This window comes from Coloeus monedula, assembly GCF_965178545.1.
Source record: "Coloeus monedula genome assembly, chromosome: 7".
NCBI lineage: Eukaryota > Metazoa > Chordata > Aves > Passeriformes > Corvidae > Coloeus > Coloeus monedula.
In genome coordinates this window covers 34,636,894-34,662,105 of record NC_138787.1, presented here as the reverse complement: position 1 = coordinate 34,662,105, position 25,212 = coordinate 34,636,894, and the positions used below count along the sequence as shown (strand labels likewise).

Genomic DNA, 25,212 nt, shown 5'->3' with positions numbered 1-25,212 from the left:
CAAAATTTAGTTCCTTCATCCTTTGTAACTCTCCCAGCGCAAGTGAACATCAGAACTGGCAGCAATTCATCCCAGAAGGTTGTGCCTCCTGGCAGTTCCTCAGGACTTCCTCTGGTGCCAAGTAGCACCTCCCTGTGTGAGCATGGATAGAAGGAGGACATCAGCAAGCCAAAGGCTATCAATAACTCCACATTACCTACTTCTTTTCCTCCTGTTTCTCCTACTCAGATCTACTCAGGTCAGCACTTCAGAGGGACCCTACACACACACCTTCTTTCAGCCGGTGTGTCCCCAGTTCCACGAGGATCTGGACACAGTAGACCACCCGGGTTTGGATCCCACCTCCACAGAGCCCTGCCTGCTTCTGGTGTCGAGGGTCCTGCTGGTCAAGGAGCAGAGACACTTGGCAAGCTTTCCATTCAGAAGTCCTCCAGGCAAACCTTTGGGAATAAAAAGAGAACAGGTAAAATGAGTTTTTCAAAGACTATGGGGGAGGGAGACATACTTTATTAGGTGACAAAATACAGTTGGTTTAATCTTTATAGCAGCACTTTCCTATCCAAAACAGGGAAGAATGTTTGGAAACGTTTTGAGTGCTAAATTTACATAGGTTAAGTATGTGCTATTTGTCTGGAGCACTAGTGTAAAACTTTTGACAGAGCACCAATCTCCAAAGCGTTCTGAAACACTAAATCATCCTGACAACACCTGTGAGCACGGCGTAAAAAACGAGAGAAGATTAAGCTGTTTGATTAAGTGTGAACAGTAGTTTTCAAACATGTGGATCAAACCACCAAACCACCCCTCTCTGCCAAGAGCTGAACACCTCGCTCTGAAACACACTTAACAGCTGAAATCCTGCATACATCGACGGAGCTCCAAGCACTTGCAGCTTTTCCACACAGGGCAGCTTTCTAAGTGCGTAAGGTACTGCCAGTTCCTTCAAGAGATTGGCTAAAGCATCTCAGTTAATTCCATTTTCCAAAAGTTGTGATGCACAGCAAGCTCTAGAAAAAAAAAATACTTTCATTCTATATTCCATTCACACCTAAAGAGCATTAAAGGTTTTCAAGGAATTATAACTTTTTGGGGCACAGGTAGATGAATGCTGTACAGACAACAGTTGTTGCTGTGTACCAGCTTAAATGCCAGGAAGAACTTCTTAAAACCACAGGGAAAACTGTGCTGTGTATCCGTGGAAAGCAAAAGTTATTTCCCCATCATGACTGAAAATGTAGAGCATATTTCTAACACAACTGTTTCCACAGGCAGAATTCGCTTTGATTCACAGGTCACAGTATGAGGGGAGTAAATAAGAGCCCAAAGTCTTCCTGAGCTTCCCAAACACAAATCTTAGGCAATATTATTTTTATAACCAATCTGTTCACACTCGTGCTGCTTTATGCCTCCACTCCTCTAAATTTCCTAGTTTACTTTTACCACAGAATCTTTGGGTTTTGTGTAATGAAACTACGTAAAATAATTTCCTTCCTTTCTTCTCAAGACAAATGCTCTCTCCTTTAACAGCAGATCCACAGTTGTTAAAACTACATATGTTCCTTAACTGCTGACTGATCACTGTAAACTCAAACACAGTGGGGTGTTTCTGCAGAAAAAGCCTTCCATACCATAATTCCACATATTGAGTATCTGTTCCTGACTACAGCTATGGCAAGCAAACCTGCATCTCAAAACTATATTTTGAGCACACATCAGCATTCTCTTAACTTATGTTGTACATGATTTCTATCCACAAAACACTTCCAAATTTTGTAACATCTTCATGGAAAATATTTGTGAATACTGCCAGTCACTTCCATTTACAGATGCTGTTCTGATGAGCTGCCATGCCCTCTTATATAACTCACAGCATCTTGTGCAAATCTGGATACACTCACAGGGTTCATTACCCTCAAAGAAAATAACATAGAACAAGCTTTTCACGTGACAAGTATCAAATACCTAACTCTCACATCATATAAAGCACAGCCATGAATTCTTCTTCTCATTAGTTCCTTCTGGGAACTCCTAATCCCATTTCTTGGACCTGCAGTGTTAAATGCAACCGTAAAGGCAATGAAAAGTGCTCTTCATCAAACAGCAGGTGAAGAGGATTCCTCTCCTCCACATCCCTTCAGAACATTGTGCTTTTCAGGTCTACACTTCCAAATCAAAACCTTAAATATAAAACACAGGCATCTTGCCACAGACAGGGAAATAGTTGTTTTAAGGAAGTGTTTCTTAAAACAAGAATTGACTAAGGAAAAACTCATTAGCAGTATCTGGCTTAGGAAGTCAGCTGTGAACGCTGGATCCTAAAGACTCATTTCCAGAGGTGTGAGCATCTGCTTCTCCTATTCAGCATGAGCTGCGGGAGTTAACACCTATGAAAATTAGGCCATTGGTGATTAAAATTATGCAAAATAACTAAATCTGAACTCAGAGAGATAATTAAACTTCATCAGCTCCTGAATTAAAAAAAAAAAAAATCCCTTTATATATTCTCCCAGAGTAACCTGTGTGTGAGCAGCGTGCAAGGACGGCTCTCGGCGCTCCGCCAGCTCCAAGCCTCAGCCCTGTCCTGCTTTTACCTGCACATGTCCTCAGCTGTCCAGTGCTCCAAAAACAAATCCTGACCTCCAAGCATTAAAAGAGACACATTTGCATAGCCATTAACAAGCCCACTACCCCTGAAGGTCAAAGGGCTGAAGAGTAGCATTGTTACCCCTCCCAAAGTGTAACTCCAGAGCCTACTAGCACAGTTCACTGCATTTCCTCTCCAGTCTCTACTACTTCACACTAATGCCTTATCTTTAATTTGGGCATAATGAACCTCATTTACAAAGTGATACCATCATACCTGTATCTCAGCAATAACCTTAAGCCTTTTCTAAAAAATCAAATCTTAAAACATTCCCATTTCCCACCATTTAACTTCTGAAAAGCTTTGAATTTCCAACAAAGCAAGGAGAGTTTCTTGCTATATCCCTGTCTCGTAACATAGCAACCACAACCAAAATGAATGATATGAAGACATAATCATAATTCTGGAAAATCTATCTATTCCCAGCGAACATGAAAGCTACACATCAAGGATGAAAAAGATATAATACATTGTTTTAAAACTGATGACTCAGTGACAGTTATGAAACAAACAAGGGCTCAATATCTTTCTGATTTATAGTAACCTCTTGGTCTCTTTAGTCTATAGGACTTATGCTCTTAGTGTTTACACAAGTTTTATACCTGTATATACCCATTCACTTTAATTGAATGATCCCAAATTTATATCACAATAAAACAAAGTAGAATCACCTTCCGTGTGTTGAAGCTTTTTAAGCACTTAATCCTTTCAGAACAAATAACCAAAGGTAATACAAAGCACAAAGCTCTGGAGTTTTACATGCAGTTAAAGTGTTTTATTTTCCTGTATTTAAACTATTGATTATAGAAGTTATTGTAAACTTCAGGCATAAAATTAAAAGCCCTTCCCATTTAACAGCAAATTTACACCTGTACCACCTACCTGTGATGGGACCTTTAACTTGTAGCTTTGCCATGGACATAAAGGTTATACTTAACAGAGCAGGTCTGAGGCTTAAAGTATTTTTGTCATCTCTGGGTCCTTTTAGGAGACTGGAATATAGTTTCTCCCCTCTCTGTGTGGAGTACAACTCTGCAACTGCTACCTCTTTAGCTGCTGCTTTTTTATGCCAGTGGATGTAGCTCACACTATGCATCTCTCATTCAGTCATGGGGCGCTCTCTGTCCCTGCATTAAAACACAGCCCCTAGAAAATCATAAAGTCACAGACTGGGTTGGAAGGGACCTTGAAGATCATCTCATTCCAACGCCCTGCTATGGGCAGGAACACCTTCCACTATCCCAGGTTGCTCCAAGCCCTGTCCAGCCTGGCCTTGGACACTTCCAGGGATGGGGTAGCCACAACTTTGCTGGGCAACCTGTGCCAGTGACTCACCACCCTCACACAATGAAGAATTTCTTCCTAATATTCTTCTAAACGTAATATTAATTTCTTCCTAATCCCATTCCTTCTGCTCAGAGACTTGTTGTGGTCTGTGTCCCAGCCCATTTTCCTTGCTGTGGGTGGAGCATGCTTTGGAAAATTCTTGCCCTAAAAATAAAGCTAAAGGAAAGACTACTTGTTTCCAAATCAACCTAAAAATAGTGAAGATTTCTAGGAATTGGGAAAGTAAACAGGAGTCTCATCTTAAAGGATTTACAAACTAATCTGATTAGGCAAACAGCAAAAAAGAAGGAGTGGTATGTGTTGAGACCAGAAAAATGAAGGAGAGCACCTTTTATTTCTGCTACTGAAGCTCCTTAAATTCATCATCTTCTTTTAAGGGGAAGAAAGAGAAGATCATTGTTTGGTAAACCTCAGCAAACCAGAGACGAAGTGGCATATATTTAAGGGGAAAAAAAGCATAATCTTTTTAGGTATTACCCTTCAAATAGAATGTAGTCAAATAAGGAGAATAGGAGCATCTCAGGTTTCTTATATTATTTCACAGGATTAACACTACATCTCTCTATGCCTGAAAGCTGCTGCTTTCCAATCTGAGCTATTTCCAGTATCTCAGCCACCAGTTCCCAAGGACCAACACCAAACCACCAGACTACAAACTGAAACATGGACCAATAGTATCCTCTACCAGCTGCTGAAACCTAAATAACATACATTTTTGACTTCTGTTCATTAATACAAAATCCTGGTGCCCACAGCCTTACATCCAGTAAACCCACAGCACATACTGCAATATTATGGATTTTCATTCTCACTTGTTTCTTTATACTGAGTGAATCAATCAAAGTCTAGTAACCAGGCACTGCTGTAAAATTCTTCTGCACAGTGTGAGAAGGTCATAGCCTACAACCTGCATTTTGAGATATTACATCCCTGCAAATAACAATTAACTAAATACAGGAGTTGTACTTTCTAATATTTTCAGTTAAGTGGCCCTATTAACCTGCAAGTTTAATGTCATTTTTCTGAGCTAGCACATTAGGCAGCTCATCCTCGCTCATGCAGATACTGCCCTGGAGGTGTTGCCTCAAGGTAGGGAGGCATAACAAGATGGGAAAGGTCTCAGAGTTCACAGGCTCATGAAAATCTGGGCATAGCAACAATACACTGAAAAAACAACAGATTTTCTTCTACAGAGCAAGAGGCACCTCCAAAAAATTATCAGTGTTATGCAGGTTCTCACCTTGTGGGCTCTCCTGGCTCTACACAACCATTTGCCCTTCAATACAGTGCAATGTCAAAAAGGGGAAGTGAGAAACAAGGGGCAGACCCACGTCTGTTCACTGCCTGATTAACTTCCAGCCAGTCTCCCCCAATCAGGTGTCACCTGCACCCATGCTCCCTGTACAAAATCAGCAAGACAATGTGTTAATCTATTGTCTTTGAAATTGATGTGCGCTTGGGCAGGAGCAAAAATCACTCTGTAAGAGCCTTTCCGTAGGATGTAATCAAGCAACAGAGTATATTTTTTTTATACTTCCTCTCTTCTGCTAGCAGGGTGCATAAAAATGATCAGCATTTGATTTTGAATGAGCCCAATGATACAGAGACACTTTTACAGGTGACGCCTTCCTAAGAAATGTATCTTGCGAAGGCTTTATAGAAGGTTTTAGCAGTATCTGGCAAAAGCCCCAGAAACCCATGACTTGAGCACTGAACAGATCTCCTATTAAACACACTCATTCACAGACAGGGAGATTTGTCTGCATGCATATAAATTTCTATCAATCCCAAAGCATTTTACAGTCAATCTCAGAACATGTCACACAAAAAATCAAGCAATATTTTATTTTCTTTGCAAAGCACACTATCAATCTCCTCTGTTAGCCTGGCCAAGCATAATGGCATGGGCTTGCAGACCAGAAAGGTGAGATCCTCTCCTTCATGCCACAAACCAAGCAAACTCTCAGGGTTTCTCAGTTTCCCATTTCAAGAAGCACCCAGAGGGAAGCTGAGTAAAGTCCAAGCTATTACCTCCAAGCAGTTCCCATTTTCCTCAAGCAAGACTGGGATTTTTTTATGGGGAGATGAAGAGGAATCATTAAATCTTATGTAAAAATTACAATTTCAAAGCCAATAAAAGCCAGCCGTGGAGACCTGCCCAGTCTCTGTGCAGCTGAGGAAATTCTCTGAAACAGCAATCAGTACAAAAGCCCTTTCAGAGAACAAGAGCAACTGCTCTCAGTTTTTAAAATATGAAAATGTACACCATATGGGTGTAATTCAAATTTATTTCTATATATAACTGTAATTATTGTAACAGGACTAAGGAAAATAGCAACAATTAAAAGAGTAGTAGTGACAATCAATAATACCACTAATCATAGTTAACAATGACGAAATCGATGATCTCTCAGACACAGAGAAAGCACAACATGCGACCCTCTGCACGCACAGACTGAGCAGGGAGGATCCGCAGGGGCTTCTTTACTTCCAAAACCTGGGCTGGAAGCTCTGGCCATACCTGGGGCACGGCTGCAGCGGTGCCTTCCCTCCTGTGCTGCATGCTTCCCTCTCTTCCAGCTCCGGGCACGGCTTCCCGGCGCCCACGGCCACGCTCCGCACGCTGCGGCGCCGGCTCCGGAATCCCGGGGTGAGGCTGCCCCAGCCGCAGCTGCGCGAGCAGGGGCTCCATGGGGACCACTCGGATGGGGCGCAGTCCTTGGGGATGACACAGGACTTGGAGGTCATGGGGACTGGGTCTTGCAGGCAGAGGCTGCGGTAAGAACACAGTACAACAGCTGAGAAGGTCTTGCTTAATAAACTTCTTTTCCAAGCCAAACTCCCCAGGAAGAAATCCATGGTCATTCAACCAGAAGATCTACATCAACATCAGTGCAATGGAGATAAGAGAAGTTCCAATGCAGGGTACATAACACATTTCCAACGAGCTCTGGGTGCAAACTTGCATGCTGAACAGTTTGTAAATAATGTATTGCATTTATCTTGGGTTAAAACGGTGCACAAGGCACTATATTTGCTCCTGTGTAGTTAGAATTTCACTGTTTATCCTGTATGGAAAATAAAATCCAAGCCCAGGAGAAATACTGCTACTGGTAACCATTCCAACATCCCACACACAGGACTAGATGTCATCCATCCATCCATCCATCCACACCTCCTGCTAAGCAACTCTGCTCTTTTAAAAGATAATTAGTCCCACAGTAAGAAGGTCTCGGTTCCGTGAGGCTGTTACCAAATATGCTGTCAAACAAGGTCAGAGGGTTTTCCAACCCAACAAACCACCAGAGACCCAGGAATGTTGCAACTGAGGCTGGATTTTGGGACTCAGTTACTCCTGCTGACATCAGGACATGATCTCATTCATTCTGTAACACATCGAGACATCGCCCTAGGCCAAATACAATGGCAAACCAAATTCTAAGGGCTACCAACTGATGAGATTTGGTGTCAAGATACAAAGTCCCAGAATAAATTTTTGAAGAGCTCCAAAGCTGCAACATCTTTTCACAACTTAGCAAATATGGCAAATGCAGCAAATACTTTCGGGAAAAGACAAACCTTCAGACTAAGGCACACATCCTTCTTTGCTCCTCCACTTCTGTCTCAGACAGCTAATGGCTCTCCTGCTCAGAAAGCTGTTCTGGTGGAAGGTGTCCTGCCCATGGTAGAAGGGCTGGAACTGTCTGATATTTTAGGTCCATTCCAACCCAAACCATTCTGTGATTCTAGAAGGTCACCTCTCCTCCCCCAAAATGGGAGAAAAACCTTTCTTTTCTCAAAAACCTTGGACAGGTGAGATAACAGAGTAGTAAAGGATATACTGAAAGAGGACTGAGGGATGAGCAGAGGTACCCCTGACGCATCATGAAGGACAGGATGGGGCAAGAAGAAAAAAAATATCCAGAAAAATGCAATCACCAGGAGAAAAGAAAATGAGACTTTCTGACTTCTGCATAGTGTTATATGGACAATGTAAACTGGCCTCTGAAATTAAGACCACACCTGATGAACTCAGTGTGAACTCTAATTTTTCTTCTCCAGCCTCCAGCTGCTTGTGGTCAAGCTTTTGCCAACTGTAAGGAGCAAACACAGGGACACTTAAAAGGTGTGAAACCCAGAGCTGCTGCCAGGGAAGCAGCCACTACCTCTCCTGCTATTACTTACAGCACAGTCTGACCAACCTACCTCCCTCTACAGAAAACAGACTGGGGCAATCATGTCAGGATTGCTGGGCAGCCTCATGGGGGGAGCAGAGAAGATAAAGGGCATTCACCTGCTTCTCTACTCTAGAAATTGATCCCCTTTTCATAAGGGTCAACAAGAATATTCCCACTGACACACATCAAGTTTGACTAGACCCTCAGCCACCAGCAAAATACAGCATTTAGTGGCTTCTATTTGTACTTCAAAGTAAAAGAAAAAAAAAGCTGTAACAATTTTTTGTCTGTTTCTTCAACCAGAATAAAACTTAGTAATCTCACAGGTGCTGTGAAGATGAATTTACTGAGGTGTATTTAAACAACTTCAAAAAGTACAAACAGTCTGTGATGTAGCCCCCTCAAAATGAAACTATTCTTGCTCACAATTGAAAAATGTGTCTCATTTCTCTATTACAAGTCAAATGCACCTGATTGCAAAGCTGTCTCTGGTACAAAACGTCAGTGCTATTGAAGCAAGGTCTGAAAAGTAATAATCTTACATATGTACTTACTAACCCAGGGATTTTGAGTCTTTTTGGGGAACATTAGGTTAGGTGCAGACACATGAACAGTCACTTTATTTCCCTTTCAATACTTTTTCAACAGGGGAGCCACTCATGCCACAACATTAACAAGAAAGACTAGTTCCTGATTTTGAGTAGATAAAACAGTAGCACATAAAAGACACTGTTCTAACTGATGGTACCAGAAAACTCGAGTTTATCTAAGAACACAGAATGGGGGGGTAACTGATCTTACATTTTAAAAAGCGATCCAAACTCCCCATTCAGATACAGCGCAAAAAGCAAAATCCACTTTTGGGGTTGCACCACTGCAGAAGAGATTTTAGTCCTGCCTGATCTTTACTGAAACACCAAACAAAATGTAGCCTTTAAAAATCTGGACTGGAGTCTTCATTCAAATGAACTTTGCCAATCCCAGTTCTTAGCCAAACAATACCTCCAATAACTCCCCTAATGGCTTCTCGACAACACTCTGTCTGGGAAAGCCATCCCTGCCCAGAAACCACCCTTGCATTGGCAAAAGCCTTTGCCAAAGGCTGAATAGCTGTTTCTTTCCCCGAAAATCCCCCCACTGCTCCTGCTATAAAAGGCAAGATGCTAACTTTGTTGACCTCAAGGTGAATGAGACATGGAGCTGGCAATTTCCATCCTGCTCAAGTAGGCTTTTGAGGGAGAATTACAAGCAACTGCTGAACAGAAAGAAAATTAATTAACTTGTACCTACTCACTCAGAGGCTCCAAGTCAAATTAATAGTGACACCGAGCAACACAAAGACAAATGTAAAAACACTCTTTTGCATGAAATTCAGACACAGCCTTTCATGTCGGAGATGTATTTAGGACGATCTAATACAGATAAAACCCAGACCTTCGAGACACTCACAGATCTGAGGCTGCAAACCAGACACAGATTTGTGCTGCTGTGGCTGTATCCAAACCAGCAGGGACAGGAAGGAGGTCTTGGGGACAGGAGGTACTATATCAGCCCTGTTTTTAAACTGATTTTCAACATATTAATGTTTCAGGTTAGATCTTCTACTTGGGGGTCGATCTGGTAACTGTGATATAGTAGAGTACTTACACAACTGATGCTTTTTTCTATGTTACATGCTTGGATTGACACTGTAAAACCACAGGAATCGTTTCCCAGCCCACGCTGCAGTGCCTGCGGCGTAGGATGGATCCATTAGTGAGCAGCCAGCAGCAGCACGGAGCCCAGCTCGCTCAAGTGGCACAGTGCCCTCTGAGCCTCTTGTGTGCTGAAGGGCAATAAACCACTTATTAGAGAAACACAAAACACTAAACCAAAGGAAACCTACTCATGCTTCTTTCACACTCCCAGAGTCCTGGAGCAGAATAGCAGACGAGGAGGGAAAGCAGCCCTGGTACCACCCTGACTGTGCAGCTCCACATCCCCATGGCTGTGTCACTCCATGGAACAACACTGCCTGTCTCCTCCATCTCCAGGCACACACACACCCATGAGACACAGGATTTGTGCAGCCCCGAGCTGAACCACAGCACCTTCCTGCTCTGGACAAAAAGTAACTCACCAAAAATAGCACATTTTCCAACAGCTCGGTGCCTGTGCTACATGCCCTGCAGTCACAGAGCCGTCACATCCACCACAGGGGAATAAGTGGGAACAGGTCCATCAGCTGGAAAAAGGAGCACCACCACCCAGGAGCTAAGCACCAGTAAATCAGGTAGGGCACAGCACAGGAATCATCCCTGGATTCCTTTCCCAACCGTACCATGGCATTCAGAACCACAGGTGAATGCATTTCCTTACATTACAGGATGAGACAGCTGGTTGTTGCTAAACCTTTCACTCTGAAAGGATCATCTGCAAAGCAATTGGACACACTGAGAAGCTGTCACCGTGGCCATGCTGCTGGTACAGAGCCAGCATCAGGAGGACAGGGTACCACTTCCAGGCTCTCCCCCAGGAAGGCTCCTGGGAAGTGTCACGCCTGACCAGGGAACTCATGTTCAAACCTCATGCTGCAGAGCAAGATAATCCTGAAGTGAGCTAAGTCAACAACCCATTTCCATTTTTTTCTCTTTTTTAGCAGTGTCTCCTATTCTGTAATGAAGGACCTAACCCTACAGGCTGCTGGAACACACACTACCTGCTCTTTGCACTCAACCAATAATATTAAGGTCTCATAGCGGACAGAGTCTTGCCATGTTTCCAACAGCATCAAAGCACTTATTTATTTCCCTTAGAAATAGGCAATCAATGTTAACAGGCACACTTTTGAGAATTCCTAATGTATTTTTAGGGTCCTCAAGAGCTGCCAGGGCTATTTTGGATACCATATATTCAATCTGTGCAGCAGAGGTTTCTTTGGCAGAAGAAACATCAGCCCCTTCTGCACCAGGGTGGGGAAGATGGGGAATATTTGCCTGCCCTACAACTGACCTGAGGGAAAGGGAACTGGGAACCCAAACAAGCATCAGAAAAGATGTTTACATTTTGGTGTTTCCAGAACCTAATGCACCAAATACTCTGTTTTAATTAAAAATAAATGCTGGCTTACATTTGCACTACCTTGGCAAGCTCTGAGATCTTGGGGCTACAGAGGCAGCTGCCTCCCAGCACAATCTGGGAACAGGAGGAAAAACACAATTATTATTGGATACCACTTCTAAAATCATCGAACCACAGAATCATTAAGGTTGGAAAAGATCTCTAAGATCCTTGAGTCCAACTATCAACCCAGCACTGCCAGGTCTGCCACTAAACCGTGTCCCCAAGTGCCACATCCACACACCTTTTGAACCGTCCCCTGAGCAGCCTATTCCAATGCCTGACCACCAAAATGTTACTCATGGAAATGAAAGAAGCCATCACTGCTCCTTTGTTTCTTGTGCTTTTAAATAAAAGGAAAAGAAATGAGAGGCAAAACTTTTGAAAAGAACATTAGAAAAGAAAATATCTTTCTTCTCCAACAGCTCAGGGACTTGTTTTCAAGCCTGAGCACTGAGGCTTGATTCCGACATCTGCCAGGAGGAATGTGAACACAGGATTCCTCTCCCAGATCGGAATCACAACCATCAAATAGCATTTTACAGCACAGCATTTTCACCTCCAGACTGCAGAATTTTGTATTCATCCAGAGAACAGAAGAATGTCAATACTGGAACTGCAAACACTTTTTTCCTAAAAATGTACAACAGCAAAGTGGTTAAGCACAATCCACTAGGAAATGGATAATGGAAATTTAAATTACAGAGGCAAACAAAAGAGTTGAATGCTGCTCCACCTCTGCCTTGACAGATGGGTTGTCCCATGACTGAGTTTGACCTGAATTTTCACTTCAAAAGGCAAAGTAAACAGAAACCCAAATCCAACTCTATTATATCACTGTTGTCATCTTACACACTGAATGAAGAGTTTAAGAAATATGTACATAAAAGAGTCCTAATGCAAATAATAAAAAAATGCTTTGTAACTGTTTGCTCCTGACTTTAACTTCTCAGTATGCTTAGCTGAGCACACACACCAGGTTAGAAAATGGGGTTAAATTTATTTAGGATTTCAATGTCTAACTATGCAATGTCTAACTAATTTATTTTACTAAACTGCAATTTAGCATCTAACCTAAACAACTTTTGTTCCCCCCCCCCCAAAAAAAAAAAAAAAAAAAAAAAAAACCCAAAAAAAACCAACCAAAAACAAAAGGAAGGAATTCAAGTGCCTTTGTCTCACTATTCTGTAGATTTTTAGAACTGTGACAAGACAGGAAACCAAAAGGAGCAGAAGTTCTGTCACACTCATTTCTTGCATCTTTTTCTGAGATTTATATTTTTTTAATGCATGGAAGTGCTTATGTTTGAATCTGTTATTGGATGTAAGACTTAAGGCAAAACTGAAACATTTTTCTGAACTAAAATGAAACCTGAATTCTATCTGAAATTGTACCAAAAAAATTCCAACTTTTCAAATAAAGAAAGTCTTTAAAAGATTCAAATCAAATCTGTAACACCACTCTATTTTGATGTTATTCCTTTTATTTTCATGAATGTAACGTTTCTACACCAAAATCATTTCTGAGCAAAAGTGGACCTGTCTCGAAGCCTATTGATGTTCTGCTGTTCAATTGTTGTCATTTCAGGTGTTTTCAAAAAGGTCTGTTCCTCCCTTTCCTCTTTGTCCCTTTTCCTTCCCTTTTGAGAAATGTGGAACCTCCAGACTAAAAAGATACTTTATCAAAAACATCCCCAGCTCTGTTTCCCTGACACAGCACACCCAGTCTTCCACAAGCTTATGCTCCTCTCCAAGTAATTCCTATTTACAACCCTGCAATCAGACACCAGTAATTTAAACAACCTTGGTAATAAATTAGGCATCTTTGCCATTTCATTATAAATTAGGAGGCAGGATGAGGACATGGCCCCTCTCCTCCTGGTGGCCCTTGGTGGTGGTTAGCTGACCACTCCTGTGGCCTGCAAGAACTGGGCAGCAGTGGAAGACAGGTGATGGCCAAGCCCTGGCAGACCAGCAGCTCTGAGCATGCTGTTAAAGCACATCTTGGGATATTCCTGTCTCTTGCCTCAGCTTTCCAGAAGTTTAATTTACAGTGGTGCTTGCATAATAGCAGTGTTAGAAATGGGAAATGCTGGCCAGGAAAATGCAGGAGCACAAATAAGGCACTTCTTTGCTGGTTTACAGCAGACACTTGGCTGCCTGCCAGTCCCCACTACAGGGTTATGCAAATGCATTTACTCTTCTTTATCAGTAGCCAAAATATCATCGCTGTTGTAAAGCAACATCTGTAAGATCGGCCCGCTCTTCAGAAGAATGGCAGCAAATCTGCTGCACAACAAAACGAGGAGGACACTACCAGGGGATGCTTAAAGGGAGTCATTGTCAGGAGTATTTGATATCTGTGACACTCCAGCCCTGGAACTAAACATGGATCAGATTTTGGGCTGGATTTTTAGCTTTGAATTTTAGGTCCAAAAGGAGACAGGAAAAGTGTGTGAGTGTCTGGATGCCGTAACATGACATGACCTTTTCTCTTCTACTCAATCAATGGGCTTTGCTCTTGCATTTGGAGTAAGAGTAAAGGATGGGTCAGGCCCAGCTCTGCAGTAAAACTGAGACACAAGCTCAGCAGAAAAAGACTGCCAGGAGGTGGCTAACAGAGCTGTACACTCCCAAAAAGGGGGTTAGATCAGCAAAAAACCCAGAAAGGAACAAGGCAGAAGACCGCTTGATCAGGGATAGTCACTAAAAGTAAAGCTCCCAGCACCTCTGCACTGTCATCCAGAAATTCAAGGTATAACACAGAACAGAAAACATTCATAGAAAGTTTCCTTTTCCATTCTTAGAGCAAATCTAGCAGTGATTGTGAGAGGGCAAAGCAAGTGAAATTTTAACAAAATCAAGATCCTCCTCCCAGAGCCTCTGATAAGGAATGAGATACAAGAAGCAGAAAAAGCTTACAAGTGTTGACAGACATAAACCTGCTGCTGGTCACACTGTGGAATAAATCACAAGTGACTCCATTAAAGCCAAGCAGCCACATGAGCATAAAATCTGTATATTTAGAATCAGCATATATTTAGAGACGAGTAATAAAGTCAAGATGTCAGAAACTGCTGGAACAGTTCACAAAGCCTGACTTTTTTCCAGCTGATAAAAAAATGCTCCTATCTTGGCTATGGGTGTAATAGGAGCGGGCAAGAAAAAGGTTAGAATTCATATTTTCACCTCAGTATGTGTGCAAAAACACTGCAGAAATTAACAGGGGTAGAGAATTGGATGTAAAATAACCCCTTCTCTCTGCTATTTGAGTTTGTGCAGGTGCCAAGAGCTATGGATTACTGAGAAACAGATTGATTTCCGAAAAATTCAAGATCAGGATTTTTCAAGAACTTCTAATATCCTTGAAAAACAGAACACAGTAAGATCTCCAGAAATTCTGACTTTCTCAGAAGTCAATCAATTCATCATTCATCTTTAGCTACTGGCACCTGCCCAAGTCCAACCTGAAGTCAAACAGCAGAGCTCAGCTTAAATTTAAATGTGAGAAATAGAAAGAATAAATCTTTCCAGTATTTGCTGCACATTACTGTAACATTCACATTTGAATTACAGCAAAGCAACCTATATAGACCAAGAGAAATCATTAGATAAAACATTAGATAAGGACAGAAATCAACAACCTCTATCAAAGACAGGCATGCCAGTCACCTACCCTGTACCAGCACCCAAGTTACACCCAGACAGGAAGGCTCCTCAATAAGGATGACAATCCCAGGTTTACTCACTGATTTCTTTCCAAAATATACCTTCTAGCATATTCACAAGGCCAAACTTTTTAGACTTATTTTATCCTGTATTGATTTGTAAGAATGAAGGAGTTTAAGCTGATGCAATCTTTGCCTCTTCTACCAAACATATGCAGTACATGACTGAGAATAAAACCTCGCTCTCCCACAGCCAGGGCCCAGCAACAGCACAAAGTGATATATAATTCCATTTCTTCAAAACAACAACAAAAACCAAACCAGAAGAGAATTATTAAAAATATAAAATGTATTAAACAGTGTCAAGTCGTAGAAGAACGCAAAATCTTCAACATATGCTAGAAAGGAATTAAATCAAGAAAAAGTTCATAAAGAAAACACATTAAAAACTCCACCTAAAACTCAAGAATGGGACTCATTCACTGTGGTGCTGCCAGGCAGAGCCAGCGCTCCATCACACAAATCCAGTGGGGATGAAACAGAGCAGGAACCACCCTTACCTCAGCGCTGCATGTTTTCCATCGCTCCTTACACACCTGACCTGCCTGGTTTGGTAGCCAATCTCCACCTCCCCAGCATGGTGGTGGGGATGAGAGCCAGGAAGTCCGGATGTGCTTCGCTCTCCAGAGTCCGAACCCAAATCCAGCATAGTCCTCTCCGCCAACTGCACGTCTTTAGGATGGGGCAGCCGGCATTCGCCCCACGGGCCCACGTGGAGGCTGTAGGTGTGCTCCTCCTCCCCGAGGGGACAGGCAGGAGCTCCACAGGCTCTGGATTCCGTCAGATTGGGGCACGGGGCACCCCCGTAGAGCGGAGGGGCGATGACCGCCCGTGTCCGGTGCTGCAGGCTCTTGGCGCAGCCCGTGCCGCACGGGGACCAGCCGGAGAACTGGGACACGACGCAGTCCCGCGGGCAGGGCACCAGGCAGGCCTGCTCAGCGGGCGGCTGAGGGGTGAAATACTCACAGATCTCGCTGGACACCACGGTCCTGTTCAGCTTCTGCAGGCAGCGGACGCTGCGGCGCTGCAGCCCGTGCTGGGCGGTGACACAAACCTCGGCTCCCGCCTCAGCACCCGCAGCGGGGACGAGCCCACACCTGTCCCATCCCGAAACCTCCCACTCGAACAGCTCCAGGTGCCAGTCGCAGACCTTAAAGCACCTCCTCTGGCTCTCGGGTTTGTCCTGCTGGTCGCAGTTGGCGTGGAACGTGGTCCAGCCCTCGGCGTGGGTGCACCAGACGGCCCGGCTGCGAACGCCCCCCGAGCCGCAGTCCCCGATGCAGCGGCCCCAGTGACCTGCAAGAGAAGGGGTGGTGAGAAACGCCATGGAATGCTCCCCCCACGGATCTGTCCTGACACCCGACAGAACACTGTACAGTCACAAAACCGTAAAGTCATAGAACGGTTTGGGTTGGAAGGGATCTTAAAGATCACCTCAAGATTCCAACCCCCTGCCACGGGCAGGGACACCTTCCACTATCCCAGGTTGCTCCAAGCCCTGTCCAACCTGGCCTTGGACACTTCCAGGCATGGGGCAGCCACAGCTTCTCTGGGCAACCTGTGCCAGGGCCTCAGACCCCTCTGCGTAAAGAATTTCTTCCTAACATCTCCCCTAAATCTCGCCACTTTTAATTTAAATATGTTCCCCTTTCTCCTGTCACTATCTGCCCATGTTAAAAAATATGAATCATATATAAAATATAAGCCATATCCTGTTGTGTATTAAAAAGCAAATAACTACCAGCTGGTCCCTAAAATTGGTTAAATTCTTCCTAAAGGCTGCGAGTCGCTTCTCCCAGTGTACTCACATCATTGAATCACTTGGAGAAATTTGGGGAAAAGAGAAAATGCCTCACAGTGCTTCAAATTAAAGGCAAGCCTTTAATTTCTGCAGCACTAAAATTCATCCCAAATGAATATTTAATTTCATTTGTACAAATTAATATAAAAATGATCATAAAAGAACAATCATCTAATAGGAAAAGAAAGTCAAGTTAGATAAGAGGAAAACAGTCTTAATAGAGCAATTAGTCAACGGAATAAACTGCACTGGGAAGCAGCAGAATCATCATCCAAAGGGATAAAACAGTGAGGATAAATACACGAAAATAATCACCCTCAAGACACACTGTCGTTTCCACTTGCAGCACGTGGCACTATGAGAGGTGGCAAAGCCATCATTCAGAAGGAGAAATTAAACCAAAATAAAACCCAGCAATGTCATTTTCAGTTCTGGAGCACATGAACATACTGAAAGCAATCAGACAAGGCTAAATAGGAAGATTTGTCTGTGAAAATATTATTCAATAAAAATCCACCAAATCAAAAAAATAATGAGGGCTATAAAGTACAAAATTGCTGGCAAATTGAAGAGCAAAGGTAGAGAAAAGCACTCAGGCCGAATCTTAACTATTAAAGGGATTTTGATGATCATCTCAAGGGGGTGTTATCTCATTCCTAAGTTTAAAAACTTTCCAATACCTCATAAAAGAGCCATTTTGTTCAGTACAAACATTGCATACCTAATTCTTGCTTGAAAATACACTGCAACTGCCCTATCTTTTCTATTTTTTCAAGGCAGAAAATGAACTTGCAACAAATAAGTCGATTTATATTAACCAATGCTACGGCAGTCAATTTTATTTTAAATTGGTTTTAAAACTACCGGAATCAGTTACATGCTCATACTACAAAAACAAACACACATAAGAACCAAAACCAGTTCCATAAGAGCTGCAAGTATAATCCCAGGTATTTCGTTCAGGCGATGGCGGTTTCGTTGGCAATCCCATTGCTCTTTCTCCGTGAATAGAGGAGTTGATCCTCCAGAGACAGAGGCTTGACATTGTGTAATGAAAACTGAAAATAAATAAACAAAAAAAAATCCTGATCTCTTTTTATTCTTAGGAAAGGAGGGAAAGCAGATAGGAGCTGGATATAGCTGAGCTGCTTTCCCAATAGATCCCATGTTCCTCCTGCAGGCGTTCCTCCTGCCCCATCCTCTAGGCCAGGGCTGCAGCTCTGCCCTCGGTCAGGCACCTTCTGCCGTGGTGGACAGGCTAGGGCAAGAGGGGATTGCAGAGTCCTCAGGGTTTAGACAGCTCCAGCTTTTGCTGAATCCCTCAGGATATGTGCAAAAATCTTTGTCCTTTTTATGCCTCTGTTTCACACCAAAAGGCATCAGCCCAAGGTAAGGACTCAGTCATGACAGGTACCTTGAATGGGAAAAGGCAGCATCAAGCTCTAGTGTGCTCTACAAGCTGTCGTACACTAATGACAGGCTTCCAGCAGAATCCAGTGTGCTTAAAGATGGAATAATAAAAAAAAAATATGATCTTTAAATATGCTTTTGAAGTTCAGTTACAGGGAAGAAGTCCATTGACAACTTCAACTTTCATCCTTGATACTTCATCTTGATCTAACAGAATATTCTTTTCTAATGCCACCAAGATTTGAAACCAGATATCAGATTATGTAAATACTGCCATCTAAAAATAATAGTCAAAATTCAGACCCCAAGACCTGGGCGGCTTTTTATTAACAGAGAAGAGCAACAGTGATTAAACATCACAACATAATTGTATCATGAACTTACTTATTTCTGTGCAGCACCTCAGCAAAGACAGTTTAGTTTTTTCAGATGTGGAAGTTTCAATACAGGAAAAGTTTCATTTTCACCAGGTTTATTTAAAGCAAAAATTCAAGAAAAATATTATTTCCCTTCAGCATTGAACAGAACAGTATTTTACTCATCAATAGGACCTTGAAACACATTACACCAATCAAGAATTTACCACTTCTTAAGATAGTGAATTGAATATAAAATAGCATTAAACCCCCCCATGGAGAAATGCCAAGCCATTGTGGCACAGGAAATCGTTCAATCATCAAAGCCACCACTGCTCTTTCCCTACTGCACAGAACTTGTCTCTTCAGTACTTTTTGTACACTCCTGGGTGTTGCTCATGCACTGCTCTACTCATGAACAGCAGAATTAGCACTCCTCACATTAACAGGACAGAGAGATGCTCAGCTGAAGCCAGAAGCAAGAACTGGTCATTATTTAATGTCAGATGTGAATTTAGAATGAAAAATTATGGAGAAAAAAGTAAGCAAGAACTTGTAAGCAATTACACTGTCGTTAGACACATTACAATTTGCAATTATTCCCTGGCAAACATGCTAAAAACAGAGCCTGCTCTTGGCATTACAAAAAAAGAAGCATGAAAAATAAGGTTAAAAATCAGATGCAAAACTCATTACTAGAGATTTTTTCACTTCCTGACAATCTCCACAGGATGTGGCAGTAAACTTATCCACAATGTTTCACTGCTTAGTTAAATATCCTGTTCAGTAGCTTAAATGAGGAGAAAGCTGTATATACTTCCTAGTCAATAGTCTGCTTTGTAATTAGAATCAAATTATTTTTAGAAGGCTCATGTTAAACTTACACTTTTTTCAAAATATATCTGAGTCAATTAAAAGAAACATCTCACCACAATGTGAATTATAATATTAACTATGTTCTAAGCCCACTGGAATTCAGGCATCAGAAGCCTGATCTTCAGAAACATGCTTTACAACTCCCCATCTAGAATGGAAGGCCACTGGTAATTAAAGAAGACTAAATAAAACAAAATGAATTTCACAGTGATCTGTCTATAGAAAGTACAAAACTATGAAGAAAAAGGATTGGTTGTCTGTCTCCTATCTATTGTAACCTAATCAGATAATGGGTGGATGTTTGACCCCATCACAGCAGGACACAGATGGGAGAAACAGACTGTGGATGTACATGGAGACAGGGAGGCTCCAAGCTGGGTGTAAGGAAAAACCTCACTGCTGTGAGGATAACCCCAGGAACAGGCTGCTCCAAAGGACAACAGAACCTCACCCTTGGAGGTTTTCAAGATCTGACTGAAAGTTCAACCAGATGACCTCCCGTGGTCCTTTTCAACCTGGGTTTCTCTGTGTAGGAGCATCTAACTGATAGCAAGGCTTTCTCCAGCAGGATGCAAAAAAAATGTTTTTCACTAATAAATACCACTGAGATCTGGCCAAGTACCAATTAACACACAACAGCACAAGTAAATCCATTAGTCAACCAAGCCAAAGAGAAGTTCAAGCAAATCACTATTTCCAAAAACAGTAAGTGAAACAAAATTAGCTGGGCTTGCAAAAAAATGGTAACAGACTGTGGGGTGTCTTTGTTTACGAACAACTGTGAACAAAGACATCCTACTGTTTCTTCCAGGGCATCTGTAACACTACAAGCAATGACATGAAAGGGATTAATAAGTCCAGACAATCAAAAAAAAAAGAAAATCAAAGCAAAATTACACCTTGTTGTTTGCCATCTTTCATCAGCCAGAAAGAGCTGTCCTATCACCCCACACAGCTTCTCTAACCCCTTTCAAAACATACAATAACACAACAATTGGAGTTTATTTGATGCACTGTGCACTGCTTTTTTTTTCCTGCCTTCAAGACCTACCTACAACTGCACCATAATTGTGTCTGAAAGGATGCAGTGACATCTGCTCTCTGACAGACAGGTCACACACACATAAGGCAAGCAGGCTATACAGACAATAAGTACACTTTACAGACAAAATAAAACACCACAGAACACCAAACTTAGAAGAGGAATCCCAATAAGAGCTGCTTAGTAATTATGTTATTGCTTAATAAGAATTGCTAGAATAATTATGCTCTGTTTATTGTGATATTTTAGCTTAACTGAAACCATTTCACCATTGGTGAATTCATTCAATAGTAAGCATCTCCCACAATGACTCTGTTCCTGTTGCTATGCACTGATTTTCAAACTTAGCAGAAGATGAGCAATCAGTAAAACAGAATATTGGGTTAGTGATATGTATCAGATAATAGATATGCTTCAGTGAAGGAGCACTGGAAAAATTAATGGACAACCACTGGAATAGTCCTATTTTCTGCCCATTTTTACCTTCTCTTTCAGTTAAAGTATCAAATTTAGGAGCAATTGTTCTAGGCCTGAACAACTTGCTTTTGAACAGAATCTCCTAATTCTTACCCATCATAACAGAGACATACAATTCATTAATGCCAGTCTGAGGAGTAACTCCAACACATGTGATGTAACTCCCCAAAATCCCTGCAGTGACCACTTTAATTGAATACTTCTGCTTGAAACATCCCATAACTCCTCTGGATGTCATCCTTCCACCAGAGCATGGTTAAGGGAAATGCGAAGCTCCAACTCAGCCCCCGTGAATTTTGAGAACAGGTAAAAACTGACTCAGAGAACACATGAGCCTTATTCCTAATGGCACTACAGCTAATTAATCTTCACTATTAGTAAGAGACAAAAAATAAATTCTACTGAATGTGTTTCCTCAGAATAACTGGTTGTTTTATGAGAAGTTTTTATGAGATTTATGTAATTTTAATGTAATTTTATGAGAATTATGCATGTTTTATGAGATTTGGACATATATTTATTTCTCATAAGCCAAAGCTGTTGAAGATCATACAAACCACAACACAGTTTCTTGTAATATTTTTTTCTTGGCATGATACAAAGGCATTATGGTTCTTGGAGCATTATGCCAAGAAAAGTAATTATAAAGATTTAGATAAGGATGCTACAATCAGATCTTTTCTTGCAGACTAAACAGGCTAAAATCTTTGGAGTCTAGGACACCAGATCTGGGATGCTTCAGTATTTTATAATACAAAGTAATGTTAGTACAGCTGTAGTTGGCAGAACTGCCCATTCCCTTGCTTTCTGAAAGAGCCCTCCTGTCTCCTTGCCCTGCACCTACTGCATCATCTCAGCCAAAATACAGATTATTTCCCTTGCCTATCCTTAACTGTCTCAATTATTTTGCTATTTATTATTAACAGCAATTCATTAAATCCCTTTGTACTATAATCCGGATGAAAGATTCTATACAAAAGACTATTGTTCTATTTGCAGTGTGTCATACAGGGCATAAAAAATTCCTCTGATTCCTGGGATTCATTTTAAATATCTGCAGCACTTTTTTAAACTTTCATGACCTACACAAATGAGCAATTCAGCAGCTTAGTTATTCATTTTATTTTAGATCTGAATAAATGTGAAATTTAGTGACTTACAGCCATGCAGCAGTTTGTTCCAATTTTACATTTCGGGTTTTTCCCTTATTATCTACATGCTGTAACACTCAAGACACACTCCGGCAAGAAAGACATTCTGCAGCAGAATGCAATGAACACTTCTGCTTATGAAAATGCAGTGATTTACTAACCCCTTGGCAGTGGAAGACAGGACTTCCCAATATTAAGAACTAATGTAAACGGCATTAGCTGAGCTACTCAATCATGTGCCCACACCCTGGAGACAGCCCAGGGAAAAATATTCTTTCCTTTCAACTCTCAATTAAAAAATAGAAAAATAAAAAATAGTCCCACACATTCTAAAACATTTCTGTAATATTCATCCAACACATTTTGAGGGTCTGTGGGAAAAGGTTTCTTGCACTGACAGCAGTGGATATTAGGAGATGAAACCATAATGTATATAAGCTTACGTATTCAAAAACAAAAAAGAATAAATAGATGTTATCAACAGATTACAACTTTTAAGTTGTTTACTGCATATGAGATTAAAACCATCTCAGTACTGGACTATAAATAGCTATAATCAAACTCTGGCCTTTTTGGAATTCCAAACATCTATGGAAACCAATTCTGTTTAAAACATAATAGCCTTTGTAAGGTGTTCGTAAATGTAACCTTAAGAGCAGAAGTGTTTCTTCAGTCACTTCACCTCGACTCTGGGGTTTGTAATCCCCAATAGGAAGTGTTATTTCCCAGTGGAAAAAAAAAACCAGAATCAACACAGGACAGGTTACACAGCATCTACTGTAACATAAACCACCAGTTTACCAGTGGGGGCCACGGGGAAGTCATGGGCATTGCTGGACACCCCTCTCAGCAGCACCTTCTTCTGAGCCCCCAGTGATACTTAAATCTTTTCTCCAGTCCATAGGAAATCTCAAATCCCTTCAAGCACAATGAAACAAGAAGTTGAGGAGGTCCACTCTGATATTTGCAGGGAAGCAGAAGGAAGAGAGAGAGATTTGTGAATGGGGTTATTTCTTACCTGCCTGCAGGAACTGGTTGATTCAGAAGTCTCTCCAGTTGGATACAGCTCCTTGCACCACCACTTTCACACCAGCAAGCTTCACACTGGATTTTTTCTGCTTTTCCCATCCCTTGCCTTCCCCTCGCTGCCCTTCACACAGGCAGTCACTCTGAGATATTTTTCAAGCATGCAGAGCCCAGGTTTCACCCCATGCCCATGTTCTGCTAACAGCCCAGCTGGGGTACACTCAGCTCCGGAGAGTCCACCTCATCTGCATCTCCACATGGAACCTCAGCAACCACCACCAAGATCATAAAATCATGGAATGGTTTGTGTTGGAAGGGACCATATAGATCATCTCATTCCAATTTCCTGCTATGGGCAGGGACACCTTCCATGTAACAGTAAGTCCTGTCCAACTTGGCCTTGGACACTTCCAGGGAAATGGGGCAGCCACAGCTTCTCTGGGCACCCTGTGCCAGGGCCTCACCGCCCTCACAGGGAAGAACCCATGCAGACAGTGAAAACTGGCATGAATGGACTCCTGTGGGAGCCACAGCAGGAAACTTGCTGTTACAGGTTCACTGCTCTGAGACAAGGCCTCGGTGGGACAGCTGTGGGGAGGTGCTGGCAGCAGTTCAACCTCTGCTTATTCGAGCTCCAAGACACACAGAGAAGTCTTATTTTAGTCCTGTAACAATTCATTATCTGCAAACACCAAAGATAGAGCCCAACCCTTCTTCCAAATTGTGACAACTGCAGTTTCTAATTTTCTTACTCTTCCATGAAGCTTAAATTACATTTGTTCATTGAAATAAGAGCAAAATTAAAAAATTGTTTCCAAGAAAAAGTTGTGAAATAATACAGCAATCTGCACACCTGCAAAACCTTTCTGAAGTATCCAAATTTACTTCAAAAGCACATTATCACAGAAATACATGCATCCCCCTCTAGACATCACTTTAAGGGAGAACTAAAATTTTTCTGCTCAGCTTCATCCTGTTTCCAACTTACATATTTTATAACCCACCACAGCCCAGAAGCCCACAAACATTTGCAGCTGCTACAAAGATCAATATGTGATGGCAAAGGAATCGAAATCCAGAGTTGCACATCGAGGTGCTACCAAGTCTGGCTGAGGTGAAACAGAGGAGCTGCTTTACCTGTCCCTCAGCCTCCTGCAGAGCTGATGTGCCCACACCTACAGATGTGTCCTCCTGGGAAAGTTCTCCAGGTGGAACCTCTGGTGAGCCCCACTTGGAGCAGCCCCTGTCCCTTTGCTCTGGAGCAAAAGTGGGGCTGCCCACAGTGCTTGGAACAGGAAAGGTAAAATACAGACATCATGTACTTCCACAGAAATACCTTCTCAACCATATGGGCCACTCATTATTCCTAATAAACATTATACAAGAACTATACAAGGGGCAGGAGTCCCATGGAGTCCAACTGCTGCTAATTAGTATTTCTGCAAAGGTGGAGAACACCTATAATAACAATTCCCTGGCAACAGCATAATTAATTCATGTGAAAAGTACTATTTTTATACATGTGTATGACCAATTCTATAAAAACTGGATAGAGGTTATTGTAGAACTCAACAAATTGCTTTTACTGGGCATTTTCACTTTATTTACAGTCTATATTTAATTATCCTCTTTCAATTATTAATAATTAAATTTCCATTTACTCTAGACACTCCATATTCTTGAGGAAAAGTGTTTTGGAAAAGCACAACTCGCAATGTTGTTTGGAAATAGCTGTGCGGGAATAAACCAAAGGAGAAGCTATGCCAAAATTTGGAATATAAGTGTTCTCCAGTAGTAAATCTCCTTGTCCCACAGACACTGGGAGCACTGGCTGCTGACTGAAGGGTGGCTGAGCTATCTAAGAGGGACAAAGAGCTCCAGTTTCCAGTGCATAGCAGGGTGAAAGGCTTTACAGTGCCAGTGGTTTTCCCTTCAGGAAAGAAGGACAGGTATATAGCACATACTAAAATAAACAAAATAAACAAACCCAAAACCAAACAAAAAAAAAAAGATAGCTAAATCCAGTTCACAAAAGTTCGCTTTGGAGGGGGGAAAAATAATTAATGTAATAGGAAAG

General features: G+C 41.9%; 1 protein-coding gene across 1 annotated transcript in view; it reads right to left on the bottom strand.

Annotated features, from left to right (window-relative positions):
* The window catches only part of THSD7B (thrombospondin type 1 domain containing 7B), a gene marked incomplete at both ends in the record, with an annotated part of 242,972 nt that overhangs the window by 176,850 nt on the left and 40,910 nt on the right, over positions 1-25,212 (bottom strand). Inside the window, 3 exons of the mRNA XM_082285365.1 lie at positions 271-440; positions 6,513-6,764; positions 15,497-16,292. Of these exons, the coding sequence (XP_082141491.1) occupies positions 271-440; positions 6,513-6,764; positions 15,497-16,292 (1,218 nt within the window). The remainder of the gene's footprint in view (positions 1-270; positions 441-6,512; positions 6,765-15,496; positions 16,293-25,212) is intronic.